The sequence below is a fragment of the Sceloporus undulatus genome, chromosome 2 (genome assembly GCF_019175285.1).
Source record: "Sceloporus undulatus isolate JIND9_A2432 ecotype Alabama chromosome 2, SceUnd_v1.1, whole genome shotgun sequence".
NCBI lineage: Eukaryota > Metazoa > Chordata > Lepidosauria > Squamata > Phrynosomatidae > Sceloporus > Sceloporus undulatus.
The window spans coordinates 260590146-260611759 of NC_056523.1; the positions used below are offsets into that span (position 1 = coordinate 260590146).

Here is a 21614-nt window from a genome sequence, read left to right on the forward strand (position 1 = left end):
AACCACCTTGCTACTTCTCTGAAATATAACAGAGCGAGGAATGGTGATCCACTTCTTTTTATAAGTTTATGTCTCTTATACCATATATCAAATAACGAGCTTTGTTATGCCACAAGATAATTTGTGATCAGTTTTTGCTGATTACTTTTTTAAAAAAATTGGAACAACAGAGAGAGATTGGCCTGATATGCGCCGGCCTGGGGCCAATTTTAGGACTTGGGAGAGTGGAGTGTCCCCACACTCCCAAGCCCTCCCGGGCTCTACCAGCTTCAATTTGGCGTGCTTGCCTCCAGACAATGTGCGCTGATGACGTGCATTGTGTGCCACATCCAAACTGCATGGCACACAATGGATGTCACTGCACCACTGCAGGGCACTAATGGCACTTTGGCAGTGGCCGAGAAAGGAGCCGCGATTCACAGCTCTTTTTCTGGGCACATCATTGCTGCAGCAACAATGCATGGGACAAAGGGGTGGCATCTCGCCGCTCCTTTCCTCCCGTCTGTATTCCCCCATAGACTTCTGTGCTAAGCTCACTTACTTACAACTAAGCTCTGTCAAACTCAATGGGATTCACTGCTAAGTAGCTATGTATAGGGTTGTGCTGTAGAGGCTGATACTACTGGTGACATTATTGTCATTGTGCTCTTGCTCTTACAGTTTCATAACCTTCCCTGAATTTTCTACTAATGCTTGTCTGTTTTCCTATTTAAATTGTTTTGTATGCACTGGCCTTTGAAGAAGCACACAAGCCTTCTGATGAAACCTGGCATATACAGCCTCATCCAATAAGTGAACAAAAATGGTTGGAAACATGTTCTGTTTTTGTTCCAAATAACATTTTATCTGTCAACATTTCAAAAAGAGTGTGTGGTAGCTCTTTTGCAGTCTCCAATTAAGAACGGGAATGAACAAAATGTCTGAACTACATATTTGGTTCTTTCACTGTGCTTTCACTACTCTGCTTTTTAAAACTCTTGTTCCACAATTTTTTTTTAAAATGCATCTACTTTCTTTTTGGCATTTACTGCAAGACAAAGTTAATAAAATCAATCTTCCACACTAGCAAAAAGAAATCAGTGTCTGTCAGCTGTACAGTGTCCACATAGAATAAAGCATTTAATTTCAGACTGACTGACTACAGTTTCTTTGACTGGAATTTGTAATGCTCAGGATAAATTATTGGGTGGCTGATAACTTACTTTCATGTATCTGTAAGTAATCTGAATTTGCTTTATCTCTGTACCAATTCATGCCACTTAATAGCTTTTCATTTGAACTGATTCACTCTCCTTTAGAGAAAATCCTACCACAAGCAGTGTTGACAGATTATGGCCGAAATCCTTAAAAGAGACCCATTGAATCAGTGGGATTTACTTACATGTTTACTCATCATTCAACAATCGATTGAATGGGTCTACTCTGTGACTAACCAACAGGATGCCAACCCATGACAAAGATCGTGCAATAGTTTCTTTTCCATTCAAGCATTTCTAGAAAGGAAAATGTCATTTTTATTTTTCTTCTGTTTCTGTAAAACAATACCAATTTTAATGGCTACTGCTATTTATCACCTTCTACCAAGGTTAGGAAAGAGTAGTCCCTAAGTGTATGGCAAAGGAAAGTGATTACAAAATGAAATGTCATTCAATGGATTTCCAGAGTTTAGAGGTGAGTGTGACTCCTCATGTAGCCAAAATGGCACCATCCATGCCCATACCTTCTGTTTATAGCAGACATAATGATACTATAGTGATGAAAAGGGGGCAGAGAAGGGCAACCACAATAGTCAAGAAGATGGAGCATAGGATTCCCATAAAAGCTTACTATCTTAATAGTGGTCATTTAAAACAATAATAGGATGCCAATTGCAGACCTTTTCAGATTGGTGACCTGATCAACATATGAAGACCTTAATCCTGTATGGCTCAGAAAAGTATAATAGTTCTGTCTGTGGACCATCACCACCTCAGCCCCCCCCTTCCACAGCTATTCTGTTCCTGGTGAAGACCAGACAGGATCAGAGAATCATTTGACCAAGTCACTATAGCCAGACCTGAAATTAATACTTCCTCACTGACATCCTCTGGTGGCTCTCTGGAAGTCTCAGTGCCACTTTAACCATTTTGTGTCTGGCTACAGGGACAACCTCCTCGGAGCCTTCCCCCCCCCCAAAAAAAAAGACATATAGAGGTATAAAGGAAATGACTGTTTATACCAGTAACAGGATGCCAATTGTAATATGATTTCTTTAAATCCTTGTTGCCTATCCAAGCTATAGGAAATAGAGCTGAACCTCTTGTGAAATTCTTGTTCAAGGAGTAGGAGAGTTCACTGTGTGTGTGTGTGTGTGTGTGTGTGTGTGTGTAGACATAAACAGATCTAAGCTGTGTTATATGTGCACACTGTTTTTATTGTGTAACATCCGTTTCCAGCTGACAGGGACTAAAGTGGGTGCCCAAATGTAGAACACGTACCAAAACACATTGGGTGAAGTATATAAAATCTTCAATGGGCCTCTACTCATTCAGTAATTGGGCCTGAATCCCCACTACAGAGGTCACAGAGGTCCAGTGCAGAACATGCAATGATGTACACCGCATTGTACACTGCAGTTGCACTACAGGGTGTGAGCCATGCACATTTAGCCCTGATCCACATATTTTGCACTACAGAAGTATCCAGTATAGGGATGACATAATACAAGGTGAATGTAACTCCACTGGCAGTTCCTTTACATTATGCTCAGCAATGTAGGAGCTCAGTCAACCTTCACCACCGGGCTTTGATATTTATAAAATAGGACAAGGTGACTAAAACTCTGATTTGACAAAAACCTGCAAGATAGAATGGCTACTACCTTTTACTTTTAATCCATAGGTACAGTATATAGGGCATTCCTAAGATCTTGAGAGGCAGAGCTGTTCCCTGCTCCACACCTTTGGACTAGAAACTCTTATTCAGCAATAGAAATCCAAAGGTAAAGGCTGGACTCAGCACCAAGACAGTTTCCACACACAACCAAAGTGATGAAGTTGTTTGAGTGTTGGATTAGTACTCTGGGTGACCTACTCAGTCATAGAAACACACTATAGTTTTTTGTGGGTTTTTCAGGCAATGTGGCCATGTTCTAGAAGAATTTCTTCCTGACGTTTCGCCAGCATCTGTGGCTGGCATCTTCAGAGAATGCATCTGGCAAAATGTCAAGAACAAACTCTTCTAGAACATAGCCACATAGCCCGAAAACCCCACAAAAAAATATGGATGCCAACCATGAAAGCCTTTGACTTCACATAGAAACACATTGGCTGCCCTGGGACAAGTCATAGTCTCTCAGCTTCAGAGAAAAGCAATGGCAACCCCCATCTGAACTAATCTTGCCAAGAAAATCCAATGTTAGATTACCTGTAGGTAAGTCAGAAACAACTTGAAAGTATGCAACAACAAATAAACTAAGAAAGGAAAATGATTTTCAGGCAGACTTCAGGAGGGGGCAAGGAGGAAGAGAAGGGGAAAGTTGTCCATTTTTCTGATGCTGCATTTCCTCCATAGTCCATGTTTGACTTGGCTTTGAAAATGTTACTCAACATTAAGCCAGAAATAATCAAGAAGTTGAACTCTCCTCTCCCCAGCCAGAACTACTATTGTGGGTTTTTTCTTTTATCTTTCACTGTCACTCACAGTGGCCTGCACTGATGGTTATAGTGTGAATGCAGATTGTTACAGATTGCTATATTGCAGGCGAGAACCGATAATGTATCTGTTCTAAAGCTTATGGCAACTGCTTAGCTAGACTGCTGACAAGGAAACTGCTCTGTCTCTCAAACAGAAATGTATATTCCTTGATTATCCTTACTGATAAGCATTTCAACAGAACTTCTTCATAATAGAATGGCAAGGAAGGTCACTAATTGCTCAGGTAATTCAAGAGATAAAGCTCAGGAGAGAAAGAGTCTGAAGAAAAACTATCTGCCTCATGGCATACCTGTTGCCTGAAGGGTTTTCAAAATAATTTGCTAACTTTATGCTTAGGGTATATCCACATATATCCCTGGCCCAATCCAGGAAGCGAGATCTCTGCAGGTAGATGATGATGATGATGATGATGATGATGATGATAATAATAATAATAATAATAATAATAATAATAATAATAATAATAGGATTTATTTATATGCCGCCCAATCACTGGGAATCCAGGCGGCTTACAACAGGGAGGATAATAGACAGTTCCCTGTCCTCAGGCTTACAATCTAAAAAGACACGACACAAAAGGAGAAGGGAATGGTAAGGGGGAGGGGATCAGATCCAGCATTCTTCTCTCCTTCTGAGGCCTGGACCAAGGCAGATGGACCAGAGGGAGGGCTCTTTTTCTTAATCGAGGTCGGGCCTGATGGCGTTGGGCCTGTCCCTTCACTACTTCCCAGGCCAGAAGATGACAGTTGATGACAGACTAATGCAAATACACATCAATATTGTGACCCACGGCACTGTATAGAGCTGAATCAAATGCACCAAATGATTTATATGGAAATTTATATAATCCCTCAAGGGATGGCAGTTGTGAGAAACAAGCATGATTGGAGCAGTACTGGGGGAAATAACTTAAAACAACTTTTTAACACAGAGTTTCTGTAAAAGCAATTGTATCTTATCTGAATAAGCATTTGCATGGGCAGCATTACATATTAGATATTTTCTTCCAGACTGATTTATTTTAGAATATGCTTTCGTGGATTGCACTCTGCTTCATGAGACGCACTGAGTCAATATTAAAGGTGCAGGTATATTAACAGTTAAACCTGTAGCTGTAATATTGACTCCGTCAAAAGTGTCTGCTAAAATAAATCAGTCTCACAGTGCTGCGAGGTTATTTCTACCCACCCCTTTCTGCTTTTTTAAAAAATTGAAACAAACCAATATGGCTATCGCCTTGAAATCTTCCTTCCAGAAAATAGCTTTTTTAAAAGAAATTGTTATTCTGTCTTGAATAGCCAGTAGAGTCTATTATTGGTTTTCTTACTGATTGTGTATACCATCCTGCCAAATTCCTTTGCTGCATTGTTACATATTATGGGTTGTAAATGTCAACTTAGACTGATGATATTATATCTGTATGGTACATCCAACTCTCTCTTGGGGTTCAAGATGCTTCCCAAAATTAATCTTAATTATATCTCTCAAATTGCCAGAGGGAATCTGACATGATACAGAACTACCACCACCACCACCCCTGTAAAAGCCTCTTCAAATCTTATGAATTGTTCCATTGTATATACATTTTTAATGGCAAATGCTATTATGTATTTTCTGGTGTGGATCTCACCCCAAAAACAATTTCCAACTTAAAATTACTTCGGGAACTTTAACAGTGGTTTTCTTACAGGAATAAAAATCAACAAGATTATGTTTTAAGCATTGTTCTACATTTCTATACTTCAATGATAAGCCTAATATGAACATCAGATAAATCATTATACTTAAAAACACAGTATCAATTGCTTGGTAGTTTGTAGTTTATCTTGGCTGCCATGGGGGCAATCTACTTCCATTCCTTTTCTATTATTAAATCCAGCAGGAGGGGGCTACATTAATGAGGCAATGTGCTCTCAAGCTCAGTAGTAGAACAGGCATCACATTTTCATTGTTTAACAGCAGGGGATCCATTTAATAGGGAACATGCATAACTGCTAGAACCCACAACTGGTGATATAATAAGATAACACACTGTATATAGAGGACTAATACATATATTTAGTGGAATCAAGTTGAGCTGGAAACTGCAGAACCCATGGCCAATGCATGTATTTGGGATTAGGGTGCCCACCTGTGGAGAGCCAAAAAAGAGGGAATGTATTACAAACAGGAAAGCCAAAAACGACATGAATTTACATACATCTTGCATATACAGTTGTATAGCCTCAGATGCAAAAACTGGGAATATTTCTCATAATTCCGTTAGAAATATAGTACAGTAAAACTCCCATATCCACAAATTGAGTATCTGTAGTTTCATTTACCACATCTGAAAAAATATGTTCTCTTTAGGCATTATTAAGTCCTCCAGTGCAATTCTGTGGTCACCCTTTGGCCCAAGCATATTACAGGATCATGCTGGAGGACCTAAAAATGCTTAGAGAAGTGGTGTCTCTAAGCATTTCTACTTCTTCCAGTGTGATTCTGTGGTATGCTTGGTCTGGAAGTCGGTTGTCTCATTGAAAATAATACATTTCCCTATCATCCACTTTTTCAGGTATCCATGGGGGACCTTCAAATGTAATCCTCATGAATACAGGGGTCATACCCTGTAATACCTTGCAGGGTGACCTGTAGGTAGGCCTGCTAAATTTGTCTTCCATCATCTAATTCTTGATGTGCAACTTCAAGGCCCCTGCTGGCTCTTCTTTTAGCTCTTTACCTTTGTACTGGCCTTGTACAGACATGCCTTCAAGCATCAAGTTCATTGTAAAGCAGGAAACATGGAGATCTTAGGTAAGATACTGGAGCACACTTTCATATTGCCATAGAAGTCAGGCGTTACAGGCTCCATCCATGACAAGGAATGTGCAGATCCCATTAGCCAGGTTGAAGCATTAAAAATTGCTTCACAAGGCAGGAGTACAAGTCCAAAGTCTACACACACACACACATACACACACACACACACACACGATCTCTAAGCCAGGACACATGTTAGCCAGCTGTTAGGACAGGAATGGGAAAGTTACAGCCTGCAAGCTGCAAGCAATACATAGGGCCCTTTAGATTTATTGTTCACCTGAAATTGCAAAAAACAAACAAACACCAAAACAAAACAAACAAATTGCTCAGGGCTGTAGGAAAAATGTGGTTTCACCCAAGCCCCCCCAACTACTATGTAAAGTAGAAAAATTCTAAAACTGGCCAAAAACAAAACTGGGAACTTTACCGCATTGGCCCTGGAACGGGCCTGTAGCGTTCCAAAACGGAACGTTTTGGGGACGCTCGGTGGCAGGGAACGGATTTTACTGTACAGCGGGAACGCTGCCACCACCAAGCATCCCCATCCTGTTCTGGATGTGTTCCCCATGGGGCGATTTCTGGGAACGCTTCTCAAGCATTCCCAAAAATTGCCCCCTCTGGGACGCATCTGGAACGGGATGGGGATGCTTGGCAGCAGTGGCAGCGTTCCCACTGTGTGGTAAAATCCATTCCTCACCATTGAGTGTCCCCAGAACATTCCATTTTGGAAGTCTACAGGCCCATTCCAGGACAAATGCTGTAAAGTTCTGGAAGTGGTATGTCATCAGTTCCAGTCACATCCAACTCACCTTGTAGCCCATGAGGAGAGTAAAAATGGGCCCCACGCCCTCCACAGTTGCTCACCCATACTTTAGGGTGAGGTGTTCTACTAGGATACTAATGGCACAAAGTAAAATATTACATTGGCACAATTATCGTACGGTGTATTCTACCTGCCTATGTGCCCAGGCAGAAAAATTCATAGCATTTACACTGGTCCCCCGGGTTACGAAATACCCAGGTTACGAAATTTTCGGGATACGAATAAATCCCATAGGGATTTATTGTTTCGGCTTACGAAGGTTTTTTCGGGTTACGAAAAAACCCCGGCGCTGTTTTAAATGGAGCCGCGGCACAGCCGCGGCTTTTTCCCCATTAGCGCCTATGGGCTATTCGGCTTACGAAGTATCCCGGGTTACGAAAGCGGCGGCGGAACGAATTAATTTCGTAACCCGGGGTACCAGTGTAATTCTCAATAATTCCAGTGCATTCCCTCATTCATTCTAGTTGAAGAGTTTTTAAATTGCTGGGTATCATCACCATTTCAGTCCACTAAAACACTATTCTTGTAGGAAGGGATGGTCTGTGGTACAAATAAATCCTTATCTGATTTACAAAGTCCCATTTCTTTCATCTAACCCGCACAGACACATCACAAATAATTACATAAAACAACTTTTCACTGGTAATTGATACTGGCTACAGGCTGCTGTTTTTGAAAGCATACCAGTTTTAATAGTTTATTTGATTGCCTTAACTTTAGCTTTAAGTACCATATTAATTAAAGATTTTTTTTTTAAAAGAATATAGAGTATTACACACATTATCTGCTATCAGATACCAGTCTACCAACTGGTTGAACCAAATGGCCTCAACTCAGCAACCTCCCCAACTTACTTTAAAGTCCTGAAGCGGCCATTCACAAGCATTCCTTGCTTCAACGTGAGCAGGTAGGATCAGAGAAGATCTGCTACCCACCCAGACCCAGATCCACAGTGATGACATTAGCACTGAGATCTGCAAGAGTCTTTCGGAAACCTCAGTGCTTCCATAATCATTGTGTGTTTGGCTGGTGTGGAGGTTGCCAGAAGCTTTTCTGATCCTGCTTGTTCTCATTGAAGCATGGAATGCCTATAGGAGGTGGATTTGGGGTTTTAAAGTATGGCTGGAAGGGAGAGCTTTAGGCACTGTGTGGAAAGGATGGAAATATCAACCCCTGCAGCACCCAAAAAAACAAATATGCATGTGTAAGGGGCACTTATGCATCAATATGTCCCTATCTGAATTTTAGACAATAGTCACACAACCCATGAGAGCTTGCTGTTCAGCCACCCAGCAGAACCTGTTTGACTATGCTTCTAAGATAATGCAGCCTTTGAGATCTCCACAGATAGATTCAACAGAGTTGCTCCAGGATAACACAGAGCATTATGCTCCATGGTTAATGTAATAACTAGGATGCACATGTGGTAAAGTAATGAAATCACTTGTTCATTAATTTATAGGCAGCCCTTTCTCTAAATTAGTAAACAAACACTGATAATAAAAATAGCTGAAATCCTCTGTAGCACTTACTAATACATAACCTAGCATTATGCACTCATGGTTGTTATGTACAATTAGCCCTTCATATCCACAGGGGCTCCAGTCTGGAACCACGGATGGCAAATTATTCAGCACTTCAAGTCCCATTTTCCTCAATGGTGTTATAATGTGCACACACCACTGTTGAAAAGAACGGGATGAAGCTATCCACAGATGGCAAGTCTGCAGATAGGAAGAGCCGACTGTATTCATGATCGCTATGTAGCCCCAGTTTAGGCTGTGAAGGGACCGTGAAAGTCCCCTAGTCCCTACTTACTTTATGAACCAAGCAGTTGCATCCATAAAACTATTTCAGTTGTGGCCAAATCCTGCATAGAGAGATGTGGCTATGTCTTTATTGTCATGTATGCTGGTGCTTTCTTTTCAGTACTGCAGCCCTACCCCCTACATGCAGCCATTTCCATGTTGCCAGAGAGTAGAGAGATGAGCATGGATGCATCTTCCTGTAGCTGCATGTGCTGCAGCCATCTGTAAATACCTCTCTGGATGCTGGATGTGTCCCCATTCATAGCTCTCCGTCGACATGGAAATAGTCATGTTGGGGAGGGGGTGTCTGTGATGCTGAAAAGGTCAGTTTTGGAGGAAGTTTTAACCCTTGTGTGTGCTGTGAGCATTAAAGTGAATTTCAGTGCTGTAACACAGACTTAAAACATGTTTACAATACTTACATTGGGGTAGTCACGTCTCTTCTAGGAAAGATTTACATTAAACAGGGCTAGGGGATACGGAAATAGTGCAAGTGAGAATTTAGGGGATTCATACTATAGTATACTATACAGTCGGCCCTCCTTATAGGCAGGCTTGCCTTCCGTGGCTTTGGGCTCATGCGGAAGGCAAGCCCAAGCAGAAATAATGGGGCGCATACTCACGCCACGCACCCCATGCACCACCGCAAGCATGTGCCCCATTATTTCTTTTGGGGCTTGAGCATACGCTCTTTTTCCCATACGCAGGAGAGGTCCAGAACGGAGGAGGAGGAGGAGGAGGGCAGACTGTATTTGATACTATGTATTTCATGGCAATTAATTACTATTAATGTTTTTCCCCTAAGCTGCATTGCCTCTTATATTAACTGATGCATGACACTATCTAAGCAAGCTATATACCCTGTAGCTCAGTGAACTCAAAGAGTTTGATGGAAGCAGCTATTTTCGGAACAGAGATCCCATACATTTGCAAAGAAGCTATTTTCCACTATTCCTAAATAACAGCTCTCTCCGAAAGAGACCACAGATTATCCTTTTGCATGAATCTCATCATTGTTTCCATGTTCAACACACAAATATCATTTCTTTTCTGGACAGGAAAGCTCCAGGGCCTTTCAGTTTTTGTGATTTTATTTTAAGACAACTGTTGAATGGCAGATCCAGCCTCTGCTTTTGTGTTAGGCTTCAATGAGGTTTTCACAGAATTATTTCTCCCAAATTTGTAGATCAGTTTAAGAAGTAAATTTTCATAATATGGACTTCAGCAAAGTCAGAAGGGGATTTAGAAATTTTGAGTTTCCATTTTTGCATTTTATTTCTGAACCATTTCTTTCACACACATCACAACTGCTGGCAGAAGGCCTGTCTGGAGAAATTTAAGGCTGAGCTGCCCTGGTGGTTGTTGAAATTCGGTAGCTGACATCACTTGGAAATTGCCTGAAGGCAAGAACCCATTGTAAACAAGCTGTCAGGCTTAACTAGGATATCTTGTGAAAATGTCTTAAGCAAACAAACAGTCAGCTGGAGCTGGGCTCCACAATGCAGCAATTCCTGGAAAAGCCTTGTTTTACACCCTGTCTGGAGGACTCAAGGCAGCCTGACTGTTCTAGAGGTATCTCCATCCGGATTTCTGAATAATTAAGGATGCTATTTTGAATTTGTCCAAAAGATGGGCTCAGGGATTACTTTTAAAAAGTAGTCCAATGGTGGAAAAAGAGGCCCGCTGGTGGGATGGCACTTAAACCAATGCTTCCCAAGCAATCTGATGCAGAGGACTGGTAATTTTTTCAGTGAGTGAGGGACCAATCGTATATTTTTGACCATTGGCTACAATTGGTTCACTCTTCAAATTTACCAGGGACTAGCAGCCAATGACTAATGGACCAACACGTGTGCATAGGCCACCATTCTGACTTAAACCTGTAGTGTCTTCTTCCCTTGCACCACTGACCTACCTATGGGGTGCCCCGCGAACTAAAACATCTTGTTAGTTATATTCTAGCAGAGTAATGCCAGGCCGACTGGTGAATCTGGTGGCTATAATCACAAAAGGAAATTTCCTGAGCTTGACCTTATCTGTTGCTGTTGTTGTTGCATGCCCTCAAGTTGTTTCCAATGTATAGAAACCCTAAAGTGAACCTAAGGTTTTTGGTGGGCTGAGATTGTGTGACTCGCCCAAGTTTACCCGATGGGTTTCCATTGCTGAACAGGGAAATAAACCATGATCTTCAAAGTTGTAGTACAAGTTGGAAAGCAACAATAGCTCCACTACAGAATCTCTTGTACACCACCTACTATTGGGTTTCTCTTCCGCCAAGATGATGTGTCAGATTGCTCCTTAATGGTTATGTTAATGCATAGTGATTAACATGGAGCATTTTGCTATTGCAATGTAGTATGCATCACTTTCATGGACTCCAGTCTCTCTTAAAAGTTTTTATGTCTGGAATCTACTGAGGATGGGCTGTGAGACCATAATTTTCCTGTTATTACATCAGTTTCTGCATAAGACATTTTGTTACCAAAGCAAAGTGCACACACAGGCACACACATATGCACCATTATAGTCCTTTAAATAAGCTTACTACAGCAGTTCAGACACATAGTTTGCTATCATCCATAGTGCCACCTGACACATTTTGCTTCATCTTATTGGTGGACACACCCAGATAAGCATATTCAGAAGCAATGCCTGTTGTTGTCGTTGTGTGCCTCCAAGTCATTTCCAATTTATGGCAATCCTAAAGTGAAACTGTCATAGGGTTTTCTTGACAATTTTCTTCCGATGGAGTTTGACATTGCCATCCTCTGAGGCTGAGGGAGTGTGACTTGCCCAAGGCCACCCAGTGGGTTTTCATGGCCAAACTGGGAATAGAACCCTGACCTCTAGTGTTGTAGTTGAACAATAAAATCACTACGCCATGTTGGCATTTACTGTGACATACATCTGCTGTACAGTAAAACTGGCAGCTTCCAATATGTCTTTCACAAGATAAAATACAAATAAGTTTCTTCAGAAAATGGTCCTGGACTATATTCAGACTGCAGAAATAAAGTAGTTTGTCACCAGTACAACTGCCATGACTCTATCCTACAAATCTTGGGATTTGCAGTTTGGTGAGGCACCAATGCTCTCTGACATACCAGGTTGAATAACTCACCAAACTACAAATTCCAGGATTCCACAGGATGAAGCCATGACAGTTAAAGTGGTGTCAGACTGCTTTACTTTGTTAGCTTCTAATCTGTTAATTTGGAATACTGATGACTTAATATAAAGGTTTGTCATAGGAGATGAGAATATGTTTAGATGAGAATAGTACATTTTAAGGCCCAAAATCCTGAAAGAAACTGGTTTTTGACAGCTTCAGATTTCAGGCTTGTCTGAATCTGACCCACATTTGTAATAGGGTCTTCATCTAAGCAAGTGTGCTGAGGATTGGATCACTAACTGCCAAATTTCAAAGGACATAATTCCCTCTCCTCCAATATCTAATGTCTGCAAAATAAAATTAGTTCTGTGTTTTAGCTGAGGGTTTGTTTTTTAGTGGCATCTCTCTCTAGTTATTAATGGCTACTTTTTGTACATGCATGTTGTATTTCATCTCTGTTGCACAGTGTATAGAAGTGCTGGATGACATTTTATTTATCATCTTGGTGTGGATTTGTTCATGTTACATTATAGGTTTAGTTATATATGCTGTCTTGGATACCTTCCTTTTGAAAGTGAAAAGGCAGAGTGTAAACTCCTTTATAAAACAAATAAGAATTTAACTGGAATAAGGATAGGCTGTGTTCTGTCCCCAGTCCCCTAGTGTGACAGGAACTGATAATCCACCTAGAGCTTTCTGCTTCCCTGCCATGAGCTTATACATTGCATAGCTCTGTTCCTTTTGCAACAGTAGTCTCAGAACTGCTTTTCTACAGCTTTATCCATCTTACTACTGCTGTGTTTAAAGTCTTTGGCACCATGTTGGCAGGTCCTTAACACTTGATGGTTGCTGAGTAGTAATTGGATGAAATGGGTCCACCAATGCAGTGTCTGACTTTACAGCAGTGGCATAAAAAAAACAGCTCTCACGCCTCTTCTGGAACTGTAGAGCAGGATAGGAATCATGCAAATCCCCAACATTGTTGGGACTGTGACTCCCAACAGCCATAGCCAACACAGGCAATTTTGGGAAACGCTGGAAGTTGCAATCCAGTACCACACAGAGGGCTACAAGATTCCTGTCCCTGCTGTAAAGTCAGGCTGGATAACCTATTTCAGCCCAAAGACTACATTTGATTTCAGAAAAGTTCTTGGGAGCTGCATTTCAGTAGTGAGCAGGGCAAGAGCAATGGACCAAAAATTCCAGTATATTTAAGCTTGAAGCCCTCACTGTCAGTAAGTAATCCTTGGAAAAGGAATTTTGATTTTCTAGGTGTGAAAAATGAAATAAGCAAAACACTTTTACAAAAATTGGGAAACCATCTGGTATGTGGCCATCAGGAAAAGCCTGGCTACCAAACTGAGGCTCTAGTAGGGTTTGAATTTGGCCCCAGGGTCGGCGATTCCTCAGCTCTGCTCTATTTTTTGTTTCCAGTATGCTTCTCTCCTCATCTCAATCACCATCTTTGTTTTTTCTCTTTCTGTAGGTATCATTTAGGTACCACTGTAGACTATACAACGAATGGCGTCGGACCAATCAAAGAGTTATCCTTCTCATCCCAAAGTCTGCCAGCATCCCTTCGAACCAGCAGTCCTTGCTGGGACTCCATTCAGTCAAAAGGAACTCAAAAGAGACAATCGTTTAATGGTGATAATCCTGCCCTGTGGCCATGAACGGCATGTGGGTTCTGATTCCATCCCAAACCTGTTAGTATCATATTTGGAAAGAGAGACTCTTTGCGGAGAAGACATGACTGTTGCAATTGAAATCATGGATGCTGCAATCATATGATATTTGCTAAGCTGCCAAACCTGTTTAAAAATTAGCAGATACTGTATGAAATCCTCTAATACCATGGTGATAGCTGCATCACTAGGGATGCAACCCTTTTTTATTGTTGTTTAAAAATTATTAAACTATGATGGTAAACAATGCAAAACACATCTGTTGGCTCATTTCTTTGACAGGTTCAAGAGGTAGTTCATGCCTTTAGGAACTCCAACTATAGATGAAGTGACATTTAGAGAGGCACAAACTTAAAATGACAAAGAGGTGTGTTAATTTCTTGGAGAACTGAAAGAACAGTTCTCAGTAGAAGCCTCTTGAAGAGTGTTGCCAACTTGTCTCCAGAAATGAACTCATCAATGTGTTAATATGCTAACCACAACCCCAAACGAAATGAGGCTTTGATACAGAGCTTGGAAACATTAGTTTTTGGCACCACAATTCTTAGGGTCCTCCTGCCAGCATTGCCACTTGCAATGATTTGGGGACTTGGAGAATTGTAGTAGTCCAAAAAATTGCAGTCAGGGCTACCCCCTGTAATCCCACTCATCCACATCTTCTTCTCAATATGTCCAAGGGCTACTGAAATATAATCAGTGGCAAGGCAAATTGCACTTGCATCTTTGTTTCTTCTGCTACTGAAGGAAAAAGGACCATTTCTGCCCAGGGGGAGGCCTTTCTATAAACCAGGGATACCAGTCATAGCAAGGATTAGCATCATCCTGTGTCAACTTTTAGATAAATCTGTGTCACTCACATATTATATTCAAGGTTAAAAAGTTGGTTTCTTAATATTTTCCACACCAAAAATACCGAGAAAAGACATTTCTTACTTTGGGAGATTAAATATCTTGTGGCTGTTTTACAGTAGTTGGATATTAAAGGTTATTCATGGATTGCTAATGGTGGAGAACAAGGGCAGGCAAAATTTTCCATATATCATTTACATATTTTTACACAATTTAATCACCTCCCAGTTTTCAGTTTCCAGGGTGTACAGTCAGACAAGGCTTAAAATAATGGGTTCAGACCAACAGCTGTAATACTTCTCATACTGGAGGCATACCAAAGAATCCAGGAGGATAGGCAACCTTTTCAAAAGCTATTTTCTCTGAAGAAGAGGGGGGGAAGCATCCCCAGTTTTACAGTGAAAATGATTATGAAAATCTAGGCTGAATGTAGGATTAGGCCAGAAGAGTTTCCCCTGAATTCTCTAAATTTATTTTGTAAGGGGGACTTCTGCATAGATAATAAAGACTGGCTCATTAGACATGTTCTAGGAAGCCTGTACCTGCCTCGCATAACAATGAGCAACACTATCGCTCTGCTGGATTTTCAGCTTGACAGGTAAATTTAGATGGGAATATAGAAGCCCTAACTCCTTTGTACCACACAGACTAAGGATTCTTTGTGGGAGGAAACCCAGAAAAGAAAGACAGCCTTACCATTGTGCCTAATTGTAATTTGGAACATGAATACTCATTTTTTATCCGGGGGGGGGGATGCCATGTGTATAAGTACCCCTTCTTGAATAGAAGGGGATAGAAGGAAAGAAAAGCATCATTTCACTCCATTATTTTTAGAATTAGGCTATCAAATGGTCTGCTTATATCAACAAATGCTTCTGGCAAGGCAATGACATGTAGCATATTTGCAATTTTCAGTGTCTTTTGCTAAATTGTGTCACAAACCTAGAGGCAGTTTCAACATTTTCTGTTCTATTTCCTGTGCATGTACATATGTACATGTGTATGTGTAAAGAATAAAAGAAGATACATAAAAAATATGATGGCTTAACTTTTAGATGGACAGAGTAACTGTTCTTTGCCAACTAGTAACATTACAAGACAGCATTACACTGTCTTGTAATTAAATTAAGGCCAGCTGCCTTTTTCAAGCAATTAATGTATTTAAATAATTTAGACTACTATTAAGACATGAATACAGGGGCTCTTTAGAGAAACTGAAAGTACTGCAAGTAGTGCCAGTTCCTAGTAAAAGCTGCCACATTATTAGATAGAAAATACAAGTTTAGTCTTTTCTCTTTCACTTTTTAATTCAGCAGTATACTTCAGCCCAAATTGCCTCAGAATGTGTGCCCTCTTAATACAACTCTGCTAATTCAACTACCCTCTGCCACCTAATTCATACCCTCTTGACACATGAGTCAAGAATGCTATGTGTGAGCCCTGAATCCTATGGCTATGTAGAACTTCATGTGAGAAAAGGGTGCAGTTGTTTACATTTTGGGGGGCATGCCAGTATCCCTTAAACCAGACCTACCCAAAGTGGAGGTCAGTGGGCCTATATTGATCCATATGCCATCAGTTAGTTTCCAAGAAAGAAACTATGGGTACAAATGTGGTATCACTCCCTAGCATATAGGGATGTGGAATTGCTTGTCCCTTACATCAGACAGCTTAAATGCCAACAGATGGCAACAAGTTGAATCAGGATTGGGGGACTCTGTGTTCCCCTTAGATGTCACTGGACTCCAGTTTTCATAAGCTCCTGCCTTGGTGCAGGCTGGTGGGAACAACAATCAGCATCAGAAGACCAATAAGTTCCATGGTCCTGATACAGCTGGCTGTTAACGTTCCTAATACAGTGGTACCCCGGGTTACGAAATTAATTCGTTCCGCGGTTAATTTCGTAACCCGAAATACCTTCGTAAGCCGAATTCCCATAGGCGCTAATGGAAAAATAGCTCTCTGCTGCCCTCCGGTGGCGGAAAATAGCGCCGCGGTTTTTTCGTAACCCGAAGAAACCTTCGTAAGCCGAAGCAATAAATCCCTATGGGATTTTTTCGTATCCCGAAAAATTCGTAACCCGGCGCATTCGTATCCCGGGGTACCACTGTACAGGGGTGAAACAGACAGGCATATTAAGGCCACTTCCAGGTGGCTTTGGGGGCATGGCTATCACATGGCACACAGCCCAAAGCTGCCCAACTCAGAAAAGCCGCTTTGAAAAGGAGCAGTTAAAGAACACTTCGTTTCAGAGAGCTGTCTGGGACCATGGCAACAAGGTGGATTGAGGCCGGGTGCATATGCTTGCCATGGCTCCGGAGTGAGCAACTCCAGGGTAGTGCCAATCTGCCCATTTTTGTGATGCCTGTTTCACCCCGCAGACAGGTTTGGGTATTAGAAGGCCTACTGCTAGGCACTAGGGCGGCCAACTTGGTTTATTTCAACAGGTAGAGAAACAGCATCTAATGAGGATGCCTATTAGAGCCACTTTGAATCCCATCTTGGGAGAATGGCCAAATATAAATTCAATAAACAAACAAAACAAACAGAACTGAGACCAAATGTGACTCATCCACAGGCTATAGAAAGAACTATATTACGCCTATTTTCCTCTTGTCTCCTCATTCCTTTTTTCTGTCTATTCAGTTGTGAACTTGTAGGCAGAGATTGTTTTATCTTTCAGTATCTGTACAGCACAATACCTTGAGTACTTTATGCAAATTAATAATATGAATAATATCAGCAACAACAATAGCATGCCTGACATGAAAGCACAGCTGTGCACTCTTATGAACAAAATCCAGAAAGATGCTTGAACAGTATTTTTATTGAACTAGAAACGGAAAAAGCAAGCTTCCAAGTCCTCCAAGAATCTTCTTCATTGGGGTGAAACAGATAAGTCCAAAAATCACTATGTCTAGATGTTGACAGCACGTGACTTTTATCTAGATTAAAATCCCAAGACTGAGTATGCAGACTTGAAGAATAAATTTGAGGCGTGTTGGCTAAGCACAGTCTTCCCAAAGTTGCTGGTCTGTAACTCCCAACATTGCTCACCACTGGCTCTCCTTGCTATGGCCAATGGGGACTGTAGTCCAGAAACATCTAAAAGGCTGTAGTTCACCTACCTCTATTCTAAGAAAAAGAAAAAAAAACCTGCCAATCAGTTAGTCCCTTGATTTGATGCATTAAATTCCTGTCCTGGCTGTGAACAGAAGCACCAAGAATAATGGAAATACAGTATCAGAAAATTGAGATAAATTGGCAAAAGCCCCTAGAAAAGCCCTCAAATTTTAAATTTGCCTAATGTGCCACCTAAATTTAATCTCTAGTTTTTCAATTAACTTGAGCACAGTAGAGAAGATTCTGCCCAGTAGCTGAACTCATACAACATGTAAAACAATAATCTTACTGTGCTCATATTGTTAAATGAATACTTCTGTGAATCACATCTCACCTTGGAGAGAGAGAAAAATATTTCAGAAAACAGCCATCTGATCTTTCCTTTGGCTGCTTTGTTCTTCAGCACACTTAGTACTCTAACACATGGGATGTTGCTGGAAAGGACAAAAGTAGTTCTAAGACAGGCCCGCCTTCATATTGCTTTAAAGATGACCAGCTTCAACTTTCAAGAATTCTGATTTCAGTATTTCAGCCATTCTAAAATTTTAGAATTAGATAACCTTGATTTTTGGCGTAGACAGCAAAAGAAAGCTACACACTTTGAAAAAGTGAAAGAGATCAATGTATCTTCTGAAATGAAAATGCATTCTGAAAAGTAGATTGTTCATCACAGTTATGAATAGTTCAGCACAGTTAAGAAAAGTGCATAAGTTAAGAAGTTTTACAAAATAGTATGTGTCACCAAATTATTATCTTAACATCAGAGATACATTGGGCAAAGTTTCAATGCAAATCCAGAGTGAGACAGGGACCTTTTGATTAGAGTGATTTTGTTGAGTGGTTGGTGTGTTTGGATAGGACCACACAGCCAATTGTTTTCTTTCAATGATGGTACATATTTGCTTGCTTTCCATTCACTTCCCATTTTCCCAGTGATTAGCAATGTTTTTCACCCGCTCTGAGTTTCTAGATGTGAACTTTAACCATTTTTTTTTGCCACTCCAAGTTGCAAGGATTGTGGCTGCAGTCATGTTGCCATAATTTACTATGTGCAAGAGAAGGCACAACTTGCTGTATCTACTTCTATGTACAATTTAAGGCACTGTATAATGTTAGTCTTCATCATTCCTTAGTGAAGGGGTGGCAATTGTAACTTGGGATGTTGTACTGGAAAGTCACTGCTTGCCAGTATGATTAACGATGGATGTTGCCGTCCCACAACTATGGAAAGCCACATGCTTCCCTATGCCTGCCTCAGCAATTTCTGTTTTGAACTTTGCTCCTACTTCCTTCTGTTAAGTTAGTTATTAATATCCTATTTCCAACTGTCTGCAACACATAACTTGTCATGTTCTGCTTTCTTTTTGCACATATTCATGGCAAAATAATCTGGCTGTCAATCCTTTTAGAGGCATGCAAACAGAGTACTGTAGGTTTTTGGACAATGTGAATAGTCATATTAGCTGTCATGGTGCAATGGGCGTTGTATTATGGACATTTGTGCATGTGGTAGTGCTTTATGAATGTGCATAGCAATGTGTGACTTTGCACAGTACACCATGCCTGTGGGTTTCTATACTATGCTGAAGCAATGTTAGTTGGCCCTCCTTATTCACAGATTTATCAATGGATTCAACCACCCATGTTCTGAAAAATATTCCAAAGATAAAGATTCCAAAAAGCAAATCATGATTTTTGCCATTTCACATAAGGAACACCATTTTTGTATACTGTTTGAATTTAATGGACTTGAGACTCCAAGATTTGGTAGCCAAAGGGGTCCTTGGGATCAAATCCCAGTAGGATACCAAGAGCCCAATGTAGCATCTTGGTCTCTGTGTGTTATCAATGCAATACCAAACCTCTGAAAAGGAAGCTTTAGGAGGGTAAGGGACAAAGTTCCAGCTAAGTGGCAACTTGATTCTAATATTCTTCTTCATGGGTTCATCTACAGACATCTCTCTGTGGAGGGTTACTTCTAGATTTAATGAGCATAGGCTTACAGTGTAAAACACAAGTCCTACTGCTATTTCAGCGTAGAATGGGATTTACCTATGTGTCGACTTGCTTGTCAACATTGAATTCCGAGCATAGCATGTTATAATAATAATAAAAAAATTTTAGTCTGTAGAAAGGTCTGAAGTATAGACATAAGTAAATAAAAGTTTATGTTACACTCTATTTTGCATAGTTTGTCTCATAGGTCACCACACACCCCTTTTGCATACCTGTCAAACAGCTGATTCAGGGAGTCTCTTTAGTCAAGACTAACCAACAGATTCCGGGCTAAGGTACAGGTCCATTGTGAAAAGAGAGACATGCAGTGAGATGGGCACACCCGAGCGAGGAGGTCCTGTCTCTGCTACCCCCAAGAACCAGAAGAAGAAGACTCTATGTGCTTATGATTCATCAGAACAGAATGGACCAAAACTTTTTGGAGGTATACTGGGGCAGCAGAAAAACTGTAGGTTTCTTAGTCTTTCTCATCCTTCTGAGCTTGGTAAGCTACTTTCAAAACGACGTTAGTTACATTCCACCAAGGAAAATCCCTGTAGATAGTTATTCTTGTAGTAGCAATTTAAAAGTACCCTTTTTTATTTATTAAAAAGTAATTAAAATAGTTACTATTTAATTACTTCTAAATGCTCAGCATGGGCACAGCATTTGATTTATGATGGTGTTCTTACATCACAAAGGAGTGACATATCCCTTTTCAATTACAATCATGGTGTAAAATTCATCACAAGACAACTTTCTTACTAGAAAAGTATTACAGGGGATGCTTATTTATTTCTGTTACCTCCAGTCTCTGATCCCAACATTCCTCCCTTCCGGGAGCTTAAATGATGCCAAACTTGAACCTTGTTCACTTTGTCCCATTGTGCAAAGGTCGGAGGCGGAGGCCCCCAAAAACCTATGGGAAAGCTTATCACAGATTTTCTTGGCAAGATTTGTTCAGAGGGGTTTTCTATTGTTGTCGGCAGCTAAGGAGGTATGATTTGCCCACAGCCACCCAATAAGATTCTGTGGCCAGTGAAGACTTGAACCTTTGCCTCCCAGAGTCCTAGTCGAGCCCTCCACCTATACACCAACTGACTCATAACAGCTTTATAAAAATATATATTCGTGCTGGGAAAATAGTTTCATCCCAGCTGCTGTGAGGCTTGCAGTCAGTCCAAGAAGGAGAGAGAGAACCAGTGAAGGCTCCAGAGGAAGTTTGCCTTGCTTTCTCTGAGGGCTTAGAAAAAGTGACTCGCCCAGGTCTCCCAGTGGATTTTATGGCTGAACAAGGATTCAAAGCCCAGTCTCCTAGAGTCCTAATCCAAAACTTTCAATGACTAATCCACACTGTCTCTCATACAGCGATTTATCATCCTCTCTTTTAAATAGGCCAGGAAAATAGATGATCTGCAGAGTCTGGAAGAGCTGAGACCTGCCTTGGAGGCCCTCATGTGGTCCAGAAACACCTGGCCCCAATCCAGCTTAAAAATGGGGCAGTAGCTTTGCCACAGAATCTCCGCTTACCACGATCAAACGTAGGGTATTCTGAAAATCATCAAATACCAGTACTACTAATTTCCATCAAATGAGTTACTTCTTAAACAGATTAATATAGTAATAGTTAATTTAATTATAGAGTAATATTTATTATTTATGAGATTTATACCCCGTCCCTTCAGCCCTAATGGGTTAAAAATAGTAAAAACAGTCCC

General features: G+C 40.8%; 1 protein-coding gene across 5 annotated transcripts in view; it reads left to right on the forward strand.

Moving 5' to 3' along the window:
- Positions 1–14183, forward strand: part of MARCHF3 (membrane associated ring-CH-type finger 3) — a 172436-nt gene extending 158253 nt beyond the window's left edge. For all 5 annotated transcript variants that reach the window (XM_042455940.1, XM_042455942.1, XM_042455939.1 and 2 more), the window contains one exon: positions 13731–14183. In XM_042455940.1, coding sequence (XP_042311874.1) covers positions 13731–13889 — 159 coding nt within the window. In that variant the 3' untranslated portion in view covers positions 13890–14183. The remainder of the gene's footprint in view (positions 1–13730) is intronic.
- Positions 14184–21614: the final 7431 nt, after the last annotated feature.